The sequence below is a fragment of the Topomyia yanbarensis genome, chromosome 3, assembly GCF_030247195.1.
Source record: "Topomyia yanbarensis strain Yona2022 chromosome 3, ASM3024719v1, whole genome shotgun sequence".
Taxonomy (NCBI): domain Eukaryota; kingdom Metazoa; phylum Arthropoda; class Insecta; order Diptera; family Culicidae; genus Topomyia; species Topomyia yanbarensis.
This window is the reverse complement of record NC_080672.1, coordinates 425850090-425873147: the sequence shown is the minus strand read 5'-3', so window position 1 is coordinate 425873147 and position 23058 is coordinate 425850090. Positions and strand designations below refer to the sequence as shown.

General features: G+C 43.5%; 2 protein-coding genes across 7 annotated transcripts in view; one reads left to right on the top strand and one right to left on the bottom strand.

Moving 5' to 3' along the window:
* Positions 1-22867, bottom strand: part of LOC131693044 (probable serine/threonine-protein kinase nek3) — a 293881-nt gene extending 271014 nt beyond the window's left edge. For 2 of the 6 annotated variants that reach the window (XM_058980521.1, XM_058980522.1), the window contains exon 1: positions 22007-22866. The gene's annotated coding sequence lies outside the window, so the exon portion shown is untranslated. Of the gene's footprint in view, positions 1-22006 lie in introns of all 6 variants that reach the window. The other 4 variants (XM_058980516.1, XM_058980517.1, XM_058980523.1 and 1 more) reach the window with 3 other exon arrangements.
* LOC131688416 (uncharacterized) overlaps positions 13415-23058 on the top strand; it is a 31251-nt gene continuing 21607 nt past the window's right edge. Inside the window, exons 1-2 of the mRNA XM_058972621.1 lie at positions 13415-18859; positions 19210-19377. Coding sequence (XP_058828604.1) covers positions 13415-18859; positions 19210-19377 — 5613 coding nt within the window. The remainder of the gene's footprint in view (positions 18860-19209; positions 19378-23058) is intronic.

Here is a 23058-nt window from a genome sequence, read left to right as displayed (position 1 = left end):
TATATTAAAACTTTCTCGAGATCTGACTGCTAATTACCCGGCCGTAACTCAGATAACACGTGTTCGGGCAAACAAGATACGTGTTCTAGTGAGTGATCTCGGCCAGGCAAACGCGATTGCTTGCTGTGAGCGCTTTACGCGGGAATTTAAAGCGTACGTGCCTTGTGTGGCCTGTGAAATCGATGGGGTAGTGTCCGAACCGGGCCTGAAATGCGAAGAACTGTTGGAGCACGGGGTTGGCTGCTTTAAGGACCCCTCTCTTGAACAGATTAAGATCTTAGAATGCAAACAATTGTATACCGCAAACACCGAGGGAGGTAAGACTACCTACTCTCTATCAGGCTCGCTTCGGGTGACATTCGCCGGGTCCTCTCTTCCCAACTACATCCTCCTTGACAGGGTTCGCCTACCAGTTCGCCTGTTTGTACCGCGGGTCATGAGCTGCAGCAATTGCAAGCAGTTGGGCCACACAGCCACATATTGTGGAAATAAGAAACGATGCGGCAAATGCGAAGGAGAGCATGAGGATGACTCTTGCGACAAAGAAACTGAAAAGTGTATTTGCTGCGGGGGCCCTTCACATGCTCTTAAATCATGTCCTGCGTACAAGCAGCGCGGGGATAAAATTAAGCGCTCCCTTAAGGAACGCTCAAGGCGTTCTTATGCAGAAATGCTAAAGAATGCTTCGCCATCTGTCCTGTCCGAAAATCCCTATGCTGGTTTGGCTAACGTTGAGCAAGAATCTGACGACCCACGAGAGGGAACATCTTTGGTTAACCCAGGGGAATCCAGGAAAAGGAGAAATCCAGCCTCCCCTACATTGCCTCGTAAGGGTGCCAAGGTGTCGTCCACTCAGAGTGCGCCATCTACAACCAATAAATCCAACGGAAGTGATGCACAAAAGCCGAAGCAATTTGCTCCAGGACTTGGAAATATTAATTCTAACAAGGAGTACCCACCACTTCCAGGGACATCCAAAACCCCAAGTGTCCCCTTTTTTCAAACAGATACTCAGTCCAGTAGCGGACTAATGAAATTTTCTGACATAGTGGACTTAATTTTCACAGCTTTCAATGTTACTGATCCTCTTAAAAGCCTTCTGATACGTTTTCTCCCTATAGTGCAAACATTTTTGAAGCAGTTGACTACTAAATGGCCCCTCCTTGCAGCGATCGTATCCTTCGATGGCTAAGTCATCGAACGAGGTCACCGATTCGATCACTGTTCTACAGTGGAACAGCAGAAGTATCCTCCCGAAAATCGATTCCTTTAAATTTTTACTAAATAGTTTAAAATGTGATGCTTTCGCATTATGTGAAACTTGGTTAACTTCCGATATAAATCTCAACTTCCACGACTTTAATATAATTCGTCTGGATCGAGAAAACCCCTATGGAGGAGTACTTTTGGGGATCAAAAAGTGCTATTCTTTCAACCGAATTAACCTCCCTTCGACACCAGGCATTGAAATTGTCGCTTGTCAAGTTTTAATCAAAGGTAAAGACCTTTGCATTGCTTCCATCTACATTCCTCCTAGAGCCTCGGTAGGGCACCGAACGCTTTGTAATATCACGGAATCCTTACCGGCACCGCGGCTAGTTCTGGGAGACTTTAACTCGCACGGTACGGTATGGGGCTGTCTTCATGATGATAATAGATCAACATTAATCCAAGATCTTTGCGATAATTTCAACATGACCATCTTAAACACGGGAGAAATGACGCGGATTCCTACACCACCAGCACGCGCAAGCGCGTTGGATTTATCGCTTTGCTCGACATCGCTACAGTTAGATTGCATGTGGAAGGTGATCCCTGATCCCCACGGTAGCGATCATTTGCCTATCGTGATTTCAATTGCTAACGGTTCAAGACCATCGAAAACAATCAATGTCTCTTATGACCTCACACGGAACATTGATTGGAAGAGTTACGCGACCGCGATATCCGTTAAAATCGAATCCACTCAAGAACTTCCTCCGGAGGAAGAGTACAGGTTTTTGGCTGGCTTGATTCTCGACAGTGCGAATCAAGCTCAGACTAAACCAGTACCCAGCGCGAATACCCATGGACGGTCTCCCACCCTGTGGTGGGATAAAGAGTGCTCAGAGCTGTACGCGGAAAAGTCCACTGCATATAAGGCCTTCCGGGAAGACGGGTTACCCGCTAGCTATCAACAGTACGCGTCGTTAGAAAGGCGAATGAAGAGTCTAATGAAAGCCAAAAAACGCAGTTATTGGCGCCGGTTCGTCGACGGGTTAACGAGAGAAACAGCGATGAGCACTCTTTGGGGTACGGCTCGACGTATGCGTAATCATAATAGTACCAACGAGAACGTGGAATATTCAAACCGTTGGATATTCGCTTTCGCCAAGAAGATCTGTCCGGACTCTGTCCCGGTACAGAAAACGTGCCGCGCCGCGTCTTCTCACGATACCGCGAACGAGACACCGTTTTCGATGGTGGAGTTCTCACTTGCTCTCTTATCGTGCAACAATAACGCCCCAGGGTTAGACAGAATCAAATTCAACTTGCTGAAGAATCTGCCTGACACTGCAAAAAGGCGCTTGTTGAATTTATTTAACAAGTTTCTTGAGGGTAACATTGTCCCTTATGAATGGAGGCAAGTGAAGGTCATCGCCATCCAAAAACCAGGAAAACCAGCCTCCGACCACAACTCGTATCGGCCGATTGCAATGCTGTCCTGTATTCGGAAGTTGTTCGAGAAAATGATCATGTTTCGCCTCGACAATTGGGTTGAAGCAAATGGCTTACTGTCAGATACACAATTTGGCTTCCGCAAAGGCAAAGGGACGAACGATTGCCTTGCGTTGCTTTCTACAGAAATCCAAATGGCCTATGCTAACAAAGAGCAGATGGCATCAGTCTTCTTGGATATTAAGGGGGCTTTTGACTCAGTTTCTATCAACACTCTGTCAGAGAAGCTGCACCAGCATGGTCTTTCGCCAATTTTAAATAACTTTTTGCTAAACCTGTTGTCTGAAAAGCACATGCACTTTTCGCATGGCGATTTAACAACATCGCGATTTAGCTACATGGGTCTTCCCCAGGGCTCATGTCTAAGTCCCCTGCTCTACAATTTCTACGTGAATGACATTGACGATTGTCTTGCCAATTCATGCACGCTAAGGCAACTTGCAGACGACGGGGTGGTCTCTGTTACAGGGCCCAAAGCTGCCGACTTGCAAGGACCATTACAAAATACCTTGGACAATTTGTCTGCTTGGGCTCTTCAGCTGGGTATTGAGTTCTCCACGGAGAAAACTGAGTTGGTTGTTTTTTCTAGGAAACGTGAGCCGGCGCAACTCCAGCTTTTAATAATGGGTGCAACGATCAACCAGGTTTTCACATTTAAATATCTCGGGGTCTGGTTCGACTCTAAAGGTACCTGGGGATGTCACATTAGGTATCTGAAACAGAAATGCCAACAAAGGATCAATTTTCTCCGAACAATAACTGGAACATGGTGGGGTGCTCACCCAGGAGACCTGATCAGGTTGTACCAAACAACGATATTGTCGGTGATGGAGTACGGGTGTTTCTGTTTCCGCTCCGCTGCGAACATACACTTCATCAAACTAGAGAGAATCCAGTATCGTTGCTTGCGCATTGCCTTGGGTTGCATGCACTCGACCCATACGATGAGTCTCGAAGTGCTGGCGGGCGTTCTTCCGCTAAAAAATCGATTTTGGGAACTCTCATATCGATTGCTCATCCGATGCGACATTCTGAACCCGTTGGTAATTGAAAACTTCGAGAGGCTCGTCGAGCTTAATTCTCAAACCCGATTTATGGCCTTGTACTTCGACTACATGGCACAGAGCATTAATCCTTCTGCATATACTCCCAACCGTGTTCGTTTGCTAGATACTTCTGATTCTACTGTATTCTTCGACACATCCATGAAGGAAGAGATTCGTGGAATCCCGGACCATATACGCCCGCAGGTGATCCCCAATATATTTTATAATAAATTCCGAGAAGTCGACTGCGACAAAATGTTTTACACTGACGGATCAAATCTCGATGGGTCCACTGGCTTCGGTATCTTCAACAATACTATCACCGCTTCATTCAAGCTCAATGATCCTGCTTCAGTTTACGTCGCAGAGTTAGCTGCAATTCAGTACACCCTTGGGATCATCGACACTCTGCCCACAGATCACTACTTCATCGTTTCGGACAGCCTCAGCTCTATCGAGGCTCTTCGTGCGGTGAAGCCTAAAAAGCAATTACCGTATTTTCTGGGGAAGATACAGGAGTCCTTGTGTACGTTATCTGAAAAATCTTATAAGATTACCTTTGTTTGGGTCCCCTCTCATTGTTCTATCCCGGGCAATGAAAAGGCCGACTCATTAGCAAAGGTGGGCGCATTAAATGGTGACATATACGAAAGACCAATCTGCTTCAATGAATTTTTTAGTATTTGTCGTCAGAGGACGCTCAACAGTTGGCAAACCTCATGGAGCAATGGGGAACTTGGACGATGGCTACATTCGATTATCCCAAAGGTATCAACGAAGCCTTGGTTCGGGGGGATGGATGTGGGTCGGGATTTTATTCGTGTAATGTCCCGACTTATGTCCAATCACTACACCATGGATGCGCATTTGCGGCGTATTGGGCTTGCGGAGAGTAGTCTGTGCGCTTGTGACGAGGGCTATCACGACATCGAACACGTTGTCTGGGTGTGCGCCGGGTATTGTGACGCCAGGTCTCAGTTAAAGGAATCCCTTCGGGCCCGAGGTAGACCACCCAATGTCCCAGTCCGAGATATGCTGGCAACTCGTGATTTCCCCTATATGTCCCTTATTTATACCTTCATAAAAACGATAAATATCCCAATTTAGCCCCTCTCTTTTATTTCTCGTTTTTAGAGTTTCCTCCTGCCTTGTGGAACCGATCAGCTCCAGAGTGCCACTATGTAACCGCCGTCGCCCTTACCACTACGCCTGCATAGAAGGAAACTGAAGCGAGAGCGACTCGAGGTCCGATGACTTTTGAAGGATTCCCCGCGGGTCCGAAGAATACCATCCGCCAATCCGGTACTCGACGACTTACTAGACTGAGGCGCAAATTTGATACGCTGATCCCCCTCCCCCCCCCCCGCTGTTCGAGCGAAAGTTGCAAGTTTTGCTCTTCTTTCCCTGTCTCTCCCCTGTCCTTGATACAACTGCTGCTACACTGATGCGGAAATAAGCCACCCTTTGAATATCTTGACCAAGCATAAGTTTTAGTTAAAAAATTCAAATTAGTATTCTGTATTCCTAGTTTTAAGATAGCTATAATTTTTACTCTTTATTGAAACTCTTGTCCTCCATCTTGTAAATAGAATTGAATCCCTAGTTTTAAGATTTCTGTGAAATTTCTCATAAATATTTGTTCCCCCTTTTGTGTACTAAACTATATTGTTAGTTTTAAGATAACCGTAAAATATTTCGTAAAATACTATTACTCCCCCTCTTGTATATCAAAGTGAATCCCTTGTTTTAAATTTTTTTCATAAAAAAATCTTTTGGCCCTCTTTTGTATATTGAATCTTATTTCTAGTCTTAAGATAGCTGTAAACTTTCTTTTCCTTTGTAAAAAAAAAATATTTCAACATTGTAACCTCCTAGTTTTAAGATATCCAAAATGTAAAAACAAAAGCATTTGGCACCGCCAAGCTAACGCATTTGAGCCTATCAAATAAACGAAATGAATAAAAAAAAAAAAAAAAAACTTTACTCATGTCGGCATGAATAAATCAAATGTTTCCTTTGTTCTCGAGACAATGCACACTAGATCGAGAGGTTGCTAGTTGTTGTTCACCTGGTTACTCAGGATTCGCCCCAAGCAAGCGATGCGACTTAGAATATATTCTCGTGCATAAGAAGTTTGAATAATTTATTGACTGTAGGACACGTAAATGTTCTAGATGTTTTGGCGTTTAACCTCTGGGTAACCGTTTATCGAGAGTTTGTTTCATCGAAATCAACTTGAACTCCGGACAGCCGGTTATCGGGAGTGCTGTTGACAATATGGACCATAAACAATGAGTTTACAAGGATGCGTTAGTCTATATAAATCTCAGCAAATTGGAAAAGTGGTATTGTAGACCATTCATAAACTACGTCACGCAAAGATTGCACAATACTAGCTAACTTACTCTCTCTCTCATATTACCACGTTCTTTATTCCCTTAGCCTAATAGGAACCGAAAGATTTCAGTTTTTCCTTTTTTGTAGGAGCACATTGCCATGTGTCCATATTCTATGGAATTTCCTATATACATGGCACAATCGTGCGTAAAATGGCCGAATGCGTCAAAGCACATGACGTGCTCCCCATCCCATTTATGTCACAATTTGTCATAGCTCTTCCTCCTAATGACGTGGAATAAATTATGAATGATCCTTTATAGGTATTTTCAGAAGCATATTAAGATCCCTTAACTTCGTTCGAGTAAACGTTGCGATATTACAATGAAGAAGCGAAACAGAAAAAATATCGATGGTGCGTTACCAAACGATATCAATATCATGCACGAATCAAACACCCCCCGTCTCCAAATATTATGTATTTATTCTTAGCTCAATATAATTTATTGACGATTTAATGGACTAAAAGTAAACCATTAAATATGACAATAAAACATTCGTGTTGAATAGATTGCCGCAAACTGGTAATTGGGTTTGAATTGTTCTTGCGAATTGTCAGTTCTCAACCCTCATACATAATTCAAAAGTCATCATTCACTCAGGTAAGACCATGCGTATTCCCCACGCGCATTAAATAAATTAACTAAATAAACAAATAAATTAGTTTTCTTAGTCTAAAGAAATGTCAGCTCGATTTGCATCAACTTTTATCTTATCATTCACGTTAGTTTCATCATCGGCAATAGTAACTGTGTGATGCGCTTTGTACGCGAATGGTTTTCTAGGTAACGTATTCTACAAAAATGATACTAGAGCCAACGTTACCATTACTGGCGAGCAATAATCAACTAAAACCTGAAGAGCTAGAGGTCAACATTGAGAGCGCCATTCATGAAATTTCTAGAGACGTTCTCGAAAAAAGACCTAAATTTATCAAAATTGGACTGACGGAATGGGATGTTGCAAAACGTAGTCTCACATCCCATTCCGTCTTTTAAGAGAACTATTCTGACCATCTCTTATCGGTAGTGCTGTGTTCGTGCTCACGATTAGATGTTCTTCCTTGCCTTTTGAAGTTACGGGTTACCAAACCCGCGTTGAAGGTGCTATATAATACTTTATATGTGTTTATAGTTGAACAATTGCCACAAATTAGGTAACCTATCATGGTTCTACTGCACGCTCCACAAGTGTCCCGGGAGGAGGATGTTTGTTAGTAAGTGTAGAAGTTGGATTCTACTTCTTCTTTACCGACGCCATAGATGTGACTCTATTATCTGGACAAAATATCGATCCTCCAAAACTTTTGGACCGGGACCAACCGGCTTTACTTCCCTTCCGAAGGAAGACGTGACCACAGATTTTTTCACCTCAGAAAAATCTCAACGACCACGGCTGGGATTGAACGCAGACCAACTAGAATGAGTGGCGGTCACGCTTACCACTCAACCACCGGCGCCGTCACGCCTTGTTCAATTTTGTCTGAAGTTGTTTTTTAATTGGATTGTCTTTCGATCCACATTATCATCATAAAAACATTAATAGGTATATCCGCGGAAAAGTTTCTCCAGTATCAGGTGTAGCGGATTCTACTTCTTCGGATTGCGACGTATATTTTGCAGTTGGGTCACGGGGAACGAGTTGATAGCTCATGTGGGCTTACCCTTATATTGTCATTTTTCCATATAAATTAATCTCAACACTGTCACGTTCAACTACGTGTTCTGGGTTGTTCTGCAAAAAAAAATCTGTGTGGTAAAACATATTAAATAATATCAGCACTGCATTGCATAGGTGCTGTAACTGACTTCCGTAAGCCTAAGCTCCCTTCTCACCTCTAGCAAATATTCTACCTCACAATCTTATGGAAACAAATTTAAGGTCAACGAATGTTGATCGGAGCAGCGCAACTCACTCATTCACTCATAACGGCAAAATTAAATACAACATTTCCTTTGTTCTTGGGACAATGCACACTAGATCGAGAGACTGCTAGTTTTTTACCATAAGCACCACATGGTGTATCTTGTCGTTTCGTTCCAGCTAGTCAAATTCAATATGATGAATACACTGATTTACCACGGGCGAAATAGAACATGAAAATTACAGTAAGTAGAAATCATATTTCAATCTGTAAAAGTTTTCAAGTTTTCGTAAAAAAGTTCACAAATAAAAATGGACTAGAGATCTGTTCTTTCAGCGAGAAAACCAGTCTTTTTAATGATAATTATCTAAACATTTGACACTAAATGAGTGAAATAAAGCGTATGTCGGCCCGTGCCCTAAAGAGTGCTCATCGATGTTTCTCTCGTTAATCCGCCAATGAACCGGCGCCTGTAGCCACATTTCTTGGCTTTCATCCAACTTTTAATTCGCCTTTATGAAGTCGCGTAGTGTCAATAGCAAACTGGTAAAAAATCACTAAAATTTGCCGGAGAGGAGTCCCGCAATATTGTAAAGCTGCCAGTGGCCAACAGAGGCTCTAGGGGGAATGTAGGTAGAATCAATGTATGTGTAGGCACTTAACTCTAGTGTGATAAGCGACAAATGCAAAGCCTGGTCGATTCGATTGAAAGAATCGCACTTTTTTATCCCCAAAAGTACTCCTCCATAAGAGTCTTCTCGATCCAAGCAGATAATCTTGAAATTGTGAATGTTGGGGGCCATTTCTGAAGTAAGCTATTTTTCGCATAATGCAAATGTATCACATTTCAAATGATTTATTAAAATCTCAAAGGAATCAATTTACGTAATATTGTTACGGGAATTCCACTGTAGAACCTCGTGACCTCGTTTCGATGAATCTACCATCGAAGGATTCAATCGCTGAAGGAAGGGACCAATTTGCAGTCAATACATCAATAATATTTTCACTGCGGGGAGATAGCTTATTAGGATGCTTTTAAGAGGGTCAGAAATATAAAATGCTGTAAAAATACGGTCCACAATATTAGATGAATTTATTAGCGCGGAACACTTCATGTCCCAGTGAGTGCAAGGAACTCCTTCTCTGAGTTTCGGTTTCTGGCACCAGGAGCTGCTTTCTTCGGCTTTGCACTTCCTCGAGTAGTTATTTTTGGAAGACTTTGAAGAGACATCTTCTGGCCTTTACAACGAAGCTTTCATAAGGAAATGTTCCTTCTTTTTCTATGGCTTCTAAGTGCATCAGAAGATGTTCCCCCGTCAGCTGCGGTTGATGCTGAATGCAAACGTTTGCATTCCAGTACCTTCACCAACTGAAACATGGGGTCTTTTAAAAAACCAATTCCATGTGTGAGAAGACACGCGCAATTCAAACTCGTATCGGAGACGGCCCGTCAATTTCAACCCGTCTTGTTGGTACGTATACTCTATACTACTTCGTTGAAGACCCGTAGCCAGCAATATCATTATCCTGATTCAAATTATTTAACAACCTCTCGAAGCTTATCAGGGCGCATTTTCGATATTTCTGTCACGCCCAATTATCGCTCTGTCAGATCTCGAGAAAGCTGCAATAAATTCAAATTCTTTTTCTCTTTGACCCAGAAAAAGTACACGTAGGGTTCGGTTGAGAAGCATGGATGGATTTAGCAGGAGTCGCGGAGTCTATTTTATTGCCACATACATCTCACCTTGAGACAAATCATTTTCAGGGGAAGTCATTTTTGCACGGGCCTATTATCCAGTGAGCATGGCATCAAAATGGAGAATGTAATTTTATTGCGGCAGTGATTTTGAAAAAATAACGGTATCCAGGCTTGCAAGAAAAGAAACATTGTTGTTTCGCTGCTCTGCTGGCCGAATGAAGGTTAAAGCGCACACGCAAAAGAAAGAAAAATAAATGAACGAACTGGGAAGATCGACTTATCCGTCCAAAAGTCACCGGACGAATGAATGCGACATAGTTATTGCAACGCTTACGACGAATTACGCAATTTATCGTTGCGATCGTAATTTTTCTTCCAGTCATCTGCGTCGCGGAGGTGACGTCTTATTGCGATAAATAAAAATCTTACTGGGACTGAGCTAAATATACCTTGATGTGAATGTTTGTAATAGGTTGTCGTACGCGTTTTTCTGTCAGAATGGTGGATTAAGTTTTATTTACTGCATTTATCTGAGGTCGGACAGTGAATATTCCTGAAAAAGCCAGCTGGCGAGACAATGTACTTGTTGGTGATTACAATCTCCCTCATCTCTCGTGCTCTTTTGATGACGATCATAAGTGCTACATTTCTAAAAATGACAAATCAGAACAAGAGACAGCCATCACAGGAGCGTTGGTCACTGACAGTATATATCAAATCTGCTCTCTTAGCAACGTGAATGGTTGAACTCTCGATCTGGCCTTCGTCAACGACATTGAATGAGTCTTCGATATCAAAACTTAAGGTAGACCCTCACCGTTCTTTCGTTTTAAGATTTGACATGCATTCTGATGATTGGGACGTTTCTGATACAACTAATGACGACCTCAACTTTGATTTTATTCGATGCAACCTCGAAGAAATCTAAATGGTTATTCGTGGAGTAAATTGGCGTGATACGGATGTATGGAAACGAATTTTATCAGGCAGCTGCGGCGTTCTTCGAGACCATATTTTGGATTCATCGCCATAATGTTGCCAAAAACGTGTCATTAGAATACCCAAGTAGCACGCTTTGTTACTGTATAGTATTTGTAACTCTCTTGGTAACAACTATGTTATGGAAAAAGCGCACTTTGTTTGTATGTTGTGCAACATGTTCCTAAATGCAGCAAAATAATGAAAACAATAGCAGTGCCATTTGTCGAGCATCGGGTAGTTGGACAGTTCTGTTTTAGGGTGGAATGGCAAACAAAGAGGTATTTGCAACTTGTTAGACTGTTTGTGCAAGTTAGCAAAGTATCTGATTAGTTTCACAACTGTTATTGATGTTTGCATACTTAACACTATTGGCCTGCTCTATAGTTACATAATTGTACAATCAGTTTAAAAACCCGTAGAAATTCTTTTCAAATATATCCAACAATAAAAAATATTGTGTAGCAGATATGCAACATTTAAAACTTTCAACAAGTTGCAATTGCTACTTGGGTAGCATACTATTTCTAACGGAGGCGAAACGCCTAGCTTGATCGCCTATGCAACATACTACGGAAACAACGAAAGCGATACTTACGTCACAGGACCGATGGCAGTAAAACTATTATTCGATAAATTAAACAGCAATTCGAAACAACCCGGAACAGATCATTTAATGAGTATCCTATCCAAGTATCATGCAGCCTGCGAAATAATCCCTCAACTAGGATTGACTCGAAGACTCCAGTTATCGGGAGCGAGCTCCGGGCCTCCGGATTTTACTTCAATTTCTCCGAGTTTAGTGGCAAGAAGCATAATTTCAATTTTTTGGAATTAATTGATTCATTACAAAATATTTAAAAAAATTGGGTTAACTTTTACTCTTATTCAGATTTATTTTGCCCGACTAAAGCTTCGTTTGAAGGTGGCGAAGATAAGTTCACCAAATATTGCTGATTTCCTTCACAAAGTAATGAAAATGAAAAACAAATCAAATTTACTACAAATTAAGGAAAGTAATATTACATTATATTTGAACTGTGGAATCCCACTAAGTCGCTCAAAATGGCGTAAAAAAATTATTTTGCTGCAATTTTACCAAATCACGTAGCTCTTTGTAGTGCTTATCACCACTCCACCAAGGTATGGCAGATTTGTTCTAATCCAACTGGCTAGGTCAACATCAAACAAGTTCTTCCGGTGTCGATGCTAATCCTGCATTGACCGTTAAATTTTGGCTAGGGAGATGAGTTTTGCCACTTTGTTGCGACCTCTGGTGGTGAATAACCGACACCACATAGTGCTTCCCATGCTTCCTGCCTCCTTTGGTCTCCTTTTACTGCTAGTTGTGGAGGAGAGCAATGCTTGTTCGACTTATCCTCCACAGCGAGAGTAGCTGGTGCTTTTGTATTTGGTCGAACCAGTAAGATAGGTTGGGTAAACGTAAGCATCCCTAAACCAGATCAAATTAGATTACTTTCAACATCTCTCAATACTCTCAATATCTCTCACCAAGCACACCCGATACCGGGTAGATAAGCGCGATCATGTTGAGCAATAAAGGCAGTTATCTATCGATTATCAAGCAGTACACATGGGTTGAATTTCTACCACAACTTATACGGCAAATAAAGGTTAAGTTCAGTGAACCCGTGCTGTGTGTGAAGATCACCAAAAGAAAGCCAGTGATCGAAGGCAAAGTCTGGGCGAAGATAGTAGTTATACAGTCCACTATTCGTTTCCCCCTTCGTGCCAGAACATGGTCCTTCGAGCCGGATTCGCCGGACCAGAAGATTAAAGTGAACAGTTCTGAACATAATTAGTGATTTGTTCGATCACAGTAGTTGCCCGCGATTCGGCGGCGTCATAAAGTTGCCTCAGAAAGGCAGTGTGATAACGTGGTCACAGTGCTATATAAAAAACGAACAATAGTGCATGTGACAATTGATCGTCGTGATCCTCGTGTGGTTTTGGCGCGTTCATCCAGTGGCATCGTGCTGCTACTACCAATTGTTCTGCTGGTAGCGTCACCACGGAGGGAAAAACGTGTGAAGCGTTGGATGCTGTTTCGGATCAACCGTCGGTGGAAGTGAATTCGTTCTGTTGTTGGACTATCGGATCGGCAGGCTGCTGATGACCTCATCGTGTCATCAGAAATTGGAAAAATTGCTTCTGTTAAGTATACTGCATGTGGGTAGTGCATGTTTGTGTGGCTTGGGTTGCATGTATTGGGTTGAGATTATGTGTGAGATTGGTCAATAAAGATTGGAAAAATGATTTTTGAGTTTTTTTCCGGAAATTGTGATCTGGGTTGAGTTCGATTTCCTTTGAAGTTATAACTGGTTTCGCCATTGCGATTTTTCGAAGGTTTGTTGTATTTCTCCGTTACAAGTTTGCTCTCGGCTGTCAATCAGATGATATTCGGCTGTCAATCGCGCGTTGTGGGACGTCGAGTTGATTAATTACGATACGAAAAATGCCAGTTCCAGCGTCCAAGGCAGTGAATAGTGAATGAAAAGTGCAAAAGTGAAATTAAACTTACTAAAGCCAAGTTTACAGTACCGCGGTGTGATCTCATAATTGACAGTGGCGTGCATAAACTGAATCTAAATCAAGGTGAACATTCATAAACTTATTCTAGTTATTTAGTGAATTTATAAGCAGTACTGTAAACTTGCAAGTGATTCTTATCAATTGTGTGCGAAAATGGATGAGCTCAAGGAGCTGAAGAAGCAAGAAAAGCAGTTGCATGGATCCATCAAGGCTTTGGCGCGTTTCGTCGAAAGATTCCAGAGGGATAGGCAGGAAAACCAAATCGATGTTCGGCTAGAGACTCTGGAGAACGCTATGCGTAAATTCTACACCGTTCGCCGAAAAATAGAACTGGTCATCGAGGAGGAGGATGAAAAACCTGAAGTGAAAGGTTCCGTCGAGGACCGAGCGCTGCGAATGGAGGCGCTAGCAGTGAAACGTGAAGACGAGTTCGATGAAGCTATACGTGTTGTTGAGGAGCAATATTACGAAATAAAGTCAGCTTTGATTGCATTGCGTCCGAAGAAAGTCGATCCTATTAGGCAGCCAAATGCAGTTGATAATGCAATTGCTGATCAGCCAGTTTCCCGAGTAAAACTCCCAGACATCAAGCTTCCGTCATTCAATGGGAAAATCAAGGATTGGACAAGCTTTCGCGATACTTTTCGCAGTCTGATCCACAACAATCGACAATTGACAGACATTGACAAGTTCACATATTTGCGATCATCGGTTTCAGGCGAAGCATTCCAGGAGATAAACTCGGTTGACCTGTCGGCCGATAACTATGAGGTGGCCTGGAAGGTGTTGGAGAAAAGGTACGAGAACAAGAAACTGATCGTCAAGGCCCATCTGGATGCGCTTTTTGCTATTGAACCAATGAGGAAAGAAAACTGCGAGTCACTAAATCACCTGATCAGTGAATTTGACAAGAATCTGCTTATGTTACAGAAAATTGGAGAGCAAACAGATAATTGGTCGACTATTCTCGCACATATGATGTACACTCGTTTGGATTCGATGACTCTTCGACAGTGGGAGTCACACCATAACTCCAAGGACGTTCCCAAGTATGAGAGTTTGATGGAGTTCCTGAGGGACCAATGCTCGGTTCTTCAGTCTATTGCTCCTAATAAATCCAACGACGGTGAAGGAAGACGACCAAGGTTATCCGTCACGCATACTTCGTTGCAATATCAACGCCGGTGCTTATTTTGTGGTGAATCGTTCCATTTACCTTTCAAGTGCAACAAACTACAAGGAATGTCCATAGCTCAACGTGTTGAAGAGGTCCACAAAAAGCGTCTGTGTAGAAACTGCTTGACGGTGGGTCATTTCGCTGAAGGCTGTACTAGAGGCTGTTGCAACCGCTGTGGTAAACGACATCATACTATGCTTCATTTCGAGAGTTCAGCATATGTTGTTCGCCAGTCTAAGCCCTCCCATCCACAAGCTAATCCTCCCTCCGTCCCACAGCCGCCTGTTCGGACACAAGTAACAAACCAACAACAACAAAACCACAGCCGCTCGAAATCGCAAAACCAGACACAAACATCACTCACTCAGCCAGACGCACAAGCACAACCAACAACTTCATACCCCGTGATCCAATCTCGCTCACAACACACTCACCCACAACCCCCCGCACAACAAAACACAGTCGCGTTTAAAGCCGTGGAACTCCCACGCTCCAATTTTGAACCAACAATTCGTCAAGTGCTGATGTCAACAGCAATCGTTCGAGTCATAGATCAGCGGGGAAATACTGCGTTCGCCAGAACACTGCTGGATTCATGTTCGGAGTTTTGTTACATAACCAGCAGCTTTACCAAGAAGTTGAAGTGCCGCGAAACTCCTGATTTTCTGAAGGTGCAAGGAATTGGTAACAGCAGCATAATGTCGACCAAGTTTGTGGAGGCTAACGTTCAACCAAGAAGCCCGTCTGTATCGTCGTATGAAGCAAAAATGCAGTTCCACGTGTTGCCGAGAATCTCACCAACACTTCCGCTCAAGCCAGTTCAGGCCGATCTGCTGAAGTTTCCTGCGCAGCTGTTGTTGGCGGATCCAAGATTCTGGGAGCCCAGTCCGATCGATATGATAATTGGAGCGGAATTCTACTTCGACCTACTGTTGCAAGGAAAGCAGAAAGTGTCTGAAGATGGTCCAACGTTACAAGAGACAGTATTCGGTTGGGTAGTGTCAGGGAAGGTTCCAAATCGGTCAAATAGTATACCCACAACGACAAGCTACGTCAGCTCAACTATTGACCTCCAGGAAATGATCGCAAAGTTTTGGGAACTGGAGACATGCCATGTGAATAGAACTCACTCTGTTGAGGAGACAGCTTGCGAAGATCTGTTCAACAAAACGACGTTTCGCGATCAAAATGGCAAGTTCGTGGTGACTCTCCCCAAGAAAGAACATGTAATCGAACGGTTGGGAGAATCTCGCAATATTGCTATGAAACGGTTCATCGGACTGGAGAAGCGTTTTAGTATCAACTCGGCTCTGAAGGCGATGTACAAAGAATTCATCCACGAGTACATCCTGATGGGCCATATGAAGGAGGTAAATGCGGAGCAAAGCTGCACCGATCCTGTGTATTATATGCCGCACCATGCAGTATTGCGACCCGACAGTACAACTACCAAGCTGCGAGTTGTTTTTGACGCATCGTGCCGCACTTCGACTGGAGTCTCACTTAATGATGCACTGATGGTGGGACCAGTTGTCCAGGACGATCTGATGAGCACTATTCTACGATTCCGTCGTCATCGCATCGCAGTCATTGCTGACGTTGCTAAAATGTATAGGATGGTTCAGGTCCAAGAGGTAGACAAACATCTGCAACGCATCCTTTGGCGAGACACGCCGGAAGAACCGATCAAAACTTTCGAACTGCAAACCGTCACCTACGGCACCGCCAGTGCACCATATCTAGCTACGAGATGTTTGAAGAAGCTTGGAGAAGACAGTGTATCGACACATCCGATCGCAGCTCGAGTTGTACAGGAGGATTTTTATGTCGACGATATGTTGTCGGGAGCCGACAGCACTTCCGAAGCAAAAATGTTGGTGACTGAGGTCATGCAGCTAACCGACTCGGCTGGATTCATTTTAAGGAAGTGGAACTCTAATTCTACAGCGCTTCTGTCAAACCTTCCAAGGCATCTATGCGATGAACGCTCTGTATTAGAGTTAGATTCGTCGACCTCAACTGTGAAGACATTGGGGCTTCGCTGGGATACGAGTACAGATGAATTCTGCTTCACTTTCCCAGAATGGAGGTCAAGCTCAACGGCAATCACTAAGCGCAGCATTCACTCCGACGCTGCGTGCTTATTCGACCCGCTAGGATTAGTAGGTCCTGTGGTGGTGCAAGCAAAGATATTTATTCAAAAGCTGTGGTTGCTGAAATGTGACTGGGACGAGCCACTGAATGAATCGCTACAAAATTTATGGAATGAATACAAGCAGAATTTGATGGCGTTAGAGTCATTAGTAATTCCCCGGTGGATTGGATTTAGCAAAGAGTGTTTGTCAGTTCAGCTACATGGTTTTTGTGACGCTTCAGAAGTTGCATATGGTGCCTGCTTGTATCTTCGTTGCATCTCATCCGACGGTACCATCTCCGTTCGGTTGATCATGTCAAAGTCGAGGGTGGCCCCTCTAGAAAATCTCAAGCGGAAAAAGAAGAAAATGACTATCCCGCGGCTGGAGCTGTCCTCGGCTCTCTTGCTGAGTCATTTATATGAGAAGTACAACCAAGTTCACTCTGGGCTTGATGCGTATTTCTGGACTGATTCGATGATAGTAAAGCATTGGTTGGAATCGTCACCTTCTCGCTGGCAGGTCTTCGTAGCGAATCGGGTATCGGAGATCCAGCACCTTACCAAAGATGGAGTATGGGGTCACGTAGCAGGGATCGAGAATCCTGCTGACTTGATATCTCGTGGAATGTCACCGGCTCAGCTCCAGTATCAAACACTCTGGTTTGAAGGTCCGATTTGGTTATCTCAAGAACAAGGTTTCTGGCGACGTTCAGAAGAGGTACTCACGGAGAAGTTTGATTCATCGTTGTTAGAAGAACGTTCGTCAGTAGCACTTCCGGCACAAGCGCTACCTCCCAGTGAGATATTTGCATTGCGATCCTCGTTTTCGGACCTAGTAAGGCTCGTAGCATACCTTCTTCGGTTCAAGCACAACGCGCAGTGCAGCAATAAACAGTCCAGGAGAATTGGATTCCTTTCCCTCCAGGAACAGGAGGACGCTACGTTAAATTTGGTTCGTGTATCCCAGCAAGAAAGCTTCTCAGCAGAATTGCAAGATCTTGCGAAGCAAGGTCACGTGAGAGATTCGTCTTCAATAATATCACTCAACCCTCAACTAATCGACGGCGTGATGCGCGTCGGCGGCCGGCTTGCTAAGGCATTCATGTCACAAGAGCGAAAACACCCGTACATCCTACACCACAGCCATCCGCTAGCAACGATGATCGTCAGGTACTACCACCAAAGGCTGTTTCATGCGGGACAGCAATTACTCATCTCGTCAGTGCGGGGCAAGTTCTGGCCAGTTCACATCCACAGTTTGGCGAGGAAGGTGATTCACGACTGCATTCCGTGTTTCAGAAACAAACCAAAAATCTCTGAGCAAATTATGGCAGACCTTCCTTCGACAAGAGTCAACCCCGCGCCACCATTCCTGAAGGTCGGAGTAGACTACTGCGGTCCTTTCCAGATTAGTTATCCAAATCGACGAGCGCGTCCTGTAAAATGCTATGTGGCGATATTTGTTTGCCTAGTCGTGAAGGCTGTCCATTTGGAGTTGGTTTCGGACCTAACAACGCAAGCGTTTCTAGCGGCACTGAAACGTTTCGCTGCTCGGCGCGGCAGGCCTCAACTGATAATGTGTGACAATGCAACAACATTTGTCGGAGCTAAACGTGAGCTCACAGAGCTGCATCGACTCTTCCACAGTCAACAATTCCAGGAAACTATAGTCAAGGACACGAGCGATGACGGCATCGAGTTTCGTTTCATCCCCCCACGCACACCAAACTTCGGCGGCCTGTGGGAAGCGCAGGTCAAAAGTTTCAAGAGTCATTTTCGGAAAACAATAGGAATCAGAGTGCTAAACGTAGATGAAATGACTACTGCATTGACGAAGATAGAAGCGGTTTTGAACTCCCGACCACTCACGCCGGTCAGTAGTGACCCCACCGATTATGAAGCATTGACGCCTGGTCACTTCCTGGTGCAGCGTCCACTAACAGCTATCCCAGAGCCAGATTTGCAGGAAGTACCAAGCAACCGCTTGACCATATGGCAGAGAGCCCAATGTTTAACACAGCAGATTTGGAAGAAGTGGTCTACGCAGTATCTCTCTGATCTACACAACCGCACAAAGTGGACCAAAGAACGAAATAATATCTCAATTGGTTCAATGGTCCTACTTAAAGAAGAAAACGCACCCCCTCTGAAATGGCATTTGGGTAGGGTCATCAAAATATTTAGCGGTTCTGATGGCAACATTCGCGTTGTCACCATACGCACTAAAGACGGATGCTTCGATAGAGGAATCTCGAAGGTCTGTCCGCTTCCCATCCGGGACAACGAAGTAAATAATCAAAATTCTGACCAATAAACATTCGCTGAGTGTGTATCGATGCAACTGCATCAAAAAGTTAAGCTAAGGCTGATATCGTCAGCTGAGTACCATCATTATAAAGGCATAAATATACAGTTGGTAAAAGGTCTGTTCGGTATGGTCTGTCTGTACTTGTTTGTAATCGTCTCTACAAGTTATCACTGTAACGTCTCGGCGTACAAGCGTCGGCGTTGACCAAAGGGGTCATCGCATGGTTTAAGGCATATTAATCACATCGTTGTCGTTGGTAACACAACAGCTCTCGCAAGGTCACTACTATTTCACTTGGAGGAAACCATGGAAACCCTCTAACACCTTAGTCAGTTCGGTTGGCAATGAGCTTGGCCAGCTCATCACATCGATCGACATTCCTAAGGCAAGGAAACAAGGGTGGTCACTCGACCACAATCGCATCTACGCAGCTGGATAACTACGACCCAGGTTCACACTCTACGGAGAATTCTCAGGCGCCAGCATTGCCTGGGTCGGTAAGTTGTTCCGGTTTACACAAATATCTATTCAGTTCACTACATCCAGTCCTTTTCGAGGAAATCATCACCACCTAAAAATTTGCCTCTACAACGAGCCAAGTAAGAAGGAAGGAAGATAAGCATCAACCGATGCACCAGCATGTCCAATACCATATCCGATCAGAGGAGCAGATCCACACACAACGATTCAGAATGAACTCAGCGACCCATTGACGTCATCCGAAAGAACGTGTATTCTACGAAACCAATCGACGAAGAAGTATTCAGCACTGCACGCAGCAGCATATCAACATCCCAATTATCACGAAGCAGCACAATCAGGCATCTAGTAGCAGCATAACCAATCGAACAAGCGTGGTATTACGCATCACCCTCAGGAGGCGGTACAGAATCGGTATCATCGAACAGCAGTACAGTGTTTCGATCTGAAGATCAATCAAAATGAATTAAATTGTGAATTGAAACAACATTGTTAGTAACATTAAGTAAATGGTAGCAGCTAGTTTAGACAACACTAAGCAAGTTCAGTTTTCTATTGAAACTCGTCTGGTTTCAAGGCGGCCGGCATGGTCGAACCAGTAAGATAGGTTGGGTAAACGTAAGCATCCCTAAACCAGATCAAATTAGATTACTTTCAACATCTCTCAATACTCTCAATATCTCTCACCAAGCACACCCGATACCGGGTAGATAAGCGCGATCATGTTGAGCAATAAAGGCAGTTATCTATCGATTATCAAGCAGTACACATGGGTTGAATTTCTACCACAACTTATACGGCAAATAAAGGTTAAGTTCAGTGAACCCGTGCTGTGTGTGAAGATCACCAAAAGAAAGCCAGTGATCGAAGGCAAAGTCTGGGCGAAGATAGTAGTTATACAGTCCACTATTCGTTTCCCCCTTCGTGCCAGAACAGTATTCTTGCCATATAGTCGGGAAAGTGAAATACTACACCAGAATTAACCGACAAAACTGTTCTCGCAATCGCTTTGATTCTAATTTCTGTCTAGTTTAACTCAAAATCTACCACCACCAAGTCAGTGAAAATCTCCAGGTCAAAGCCTCTACAGAAAGTTTATAAATAGCAGAAGAAAATGTCTATCTTAGAGACAAATACTCACAGTTTGCAACTGAGTTTGTGAATCTTTTTGCAGATCACTTTCGATTACCAGTCTTTTTATCTGCCCATTGCAAGACATTAACAACCTATAACATTAACATCGCACACCTTAATTTAAACGATGCCGATATTTTGAGAGTTTTGTTTAGCGTTGACCCGTAGATAGGGCCAGGTCCATATTGCTTACCTCCTTCGTTCATAAAACATTGTGCCCGAGCGCTTTCTGTACCTCTGAGTATTACTTTCAAGTGTTCAATTACAGAAGTGTGCAAAGAAGCTCCAATTGTATCTATCTATAAGGCTGGAAATATATTTATAATATTGAAAACTACAGAGGGATCTCGCTCCTGACATAATTGATGGACGTCAGCACGGATTTGCAACAAAAAAAACGTTTGACCACTTCGAATTTCAAGTTTTCGAATTCTAGCTGTTTGAAACTGCAGCGACTAGGATTTCCTGCGTGGGTAACTAGATGAGTACAATCTAACCCTATTGAATGATTCACTTTTGTTAGAATTGGCACCACATGGTCAAGCATTTTGAAACGCCAACCAATGTCTCTCAAGGAAGTCACTTAAGGTCACTTATCTTCATTTTATTCATCAACGATCTCTGTACTCGCAACAAGTCTGGAAAACTACTTTACGCTGATGATCTGAAAATCATTCGTTTAATTGCTTCGGAACTTATCTGATCAGAACCACGCAATTCCTAAGCTTTTTGCAGTTTAAATACTATTGTACGTAAATTCAACTTACGGGAAACATTGAAAATAACAAAAAAACTTTTTCTTATGCAAATTTGATGCAAGGTTATGGAGAAAAGAAGGTCGAAAAGAATATTTTCCAAATGGGTGGAGATAGCGTCCTTGGTAAATCTATTGCCTTGTACGCAGCTCACCTGGGTTCGATTCCCAACCCAGTACATAGAGTAAAAGATTTTTCTAAACTGTTTTTACCCGACTCTAAGATTAAAAACTCTATAATAAAACAAAATATTTTCCAAAAAGGGATAGATTTTTCGGAAAAAGACAGTCTCCAAACATTTAATTAATTTTATAATATTATTTTTATATATTACTTTTATGCACCAAATCGACGTAATATGAACGAAAGACAAAAGTTACAAGTCTCAATTTAGTGTAGATAAAGATGTTCCATGAAAGGGTGCAGAATCCCAATCGTAATCTTCTAACAGCTCATTTAAACCTAATAACTCAACGCGTCATTCAACCTGGGTTCTGCACACATTGTTGCTTCCTTTACACCACATAATATCCCCACAGAAACTCTTGATGCTTAGTAACCTGCCACAAGGTGTTCCCCGTCACAGCCCAGCACCCGCATAGTCACAGCTTCAACCCTACGATAGCTGAGCATAAAAAAATAACCGTAGCAAAGTGAGCGGAATTCAAATAACCTGCTTGAAATGCAGTGCACACACACCGAGCTAGTCGGCTTGCATTCCGCAAGGAATAAAAAAAAAGTAGAAAAAACAACCTACCTTTTATGGAAAAGCGGGAGGACGAACTTTGCTGCTCGTTGTCTGGCACTCTCCTCCCACAGTGTGTAGGTACTGCTGCGTCACTCGGTTATCAAGCGGCCAAGAATTCCACCTCCCTGCCCTGGACAGCAGCGTTTGGACTTGATTGGATTAACACCAAGAATCTCTATGCTCTGCGCACTATACCACTGCTGATGAACACTAATTAAATTGAGAACTTCTTGCACTCTGCAGTACCCTTAATTATCTTCCCAGGCCAGGAAGCTCATAAATGCCGATGCTATCTCCGTGAACAGACCAGCAGCACACACTCACACCGTTGGCCATTTCTTCTCGCGCCAGACCTTTCCTTACAATACCTCTATTTTTTCCACCTTTCTCTATTCATTCAAGAACGCATGTAATTGCCATTTGGAAGGTACACGGAGAGTGGCAATTTGTAATCAAACGTAGCGTTGCCGGATGGATCTGCTCGAGGCTGAACCAGATGCTACTTGTCTACACTTTTATTCACATTTTTTTTTCTTTCCCTCGATTCATCCGGAGCGATCATTGCTTCTATTACATGCCATCAACTTCTGAATCCATAATTCAATTGGACGCTCACTTCAATTGCAAATGTGAGCCACTTTCGAAAGTGGCTAAGCCTAATCGCGATCCGCGTCTATCAAATTGGTGCACATCAAGTCGACCCGTCCGCCGTTGTTGCGATTAGTTTTTTTTTCTGCTGCTGCACTGATCTGCCTGCGGTCACGCGTCTCCAGGTGATGAGTCAAAGTGCTTGCAAAGTCACACGCGATACGTCCGGGCGCCAGTTAAGCCACACTCACCGAGGAGGGCTACTTGCGCATCGTGCTTTAGCCACCGAGGTTCGAAGCTAACTGGGAGAAGCTAAAACACAAAAACCGGCTGCGGCTGCGCGCTCCAGCCTGCAACCAGGTGATGAATGAATTCACTCGTCGTCGACGGCCGGCGTTGCGTCAGTGCCGGCAGGTGTGAATGCAATGCGATGCGCGGTGAGAGATTTCGCGAGAATGAGAGGTAAGCCGTTG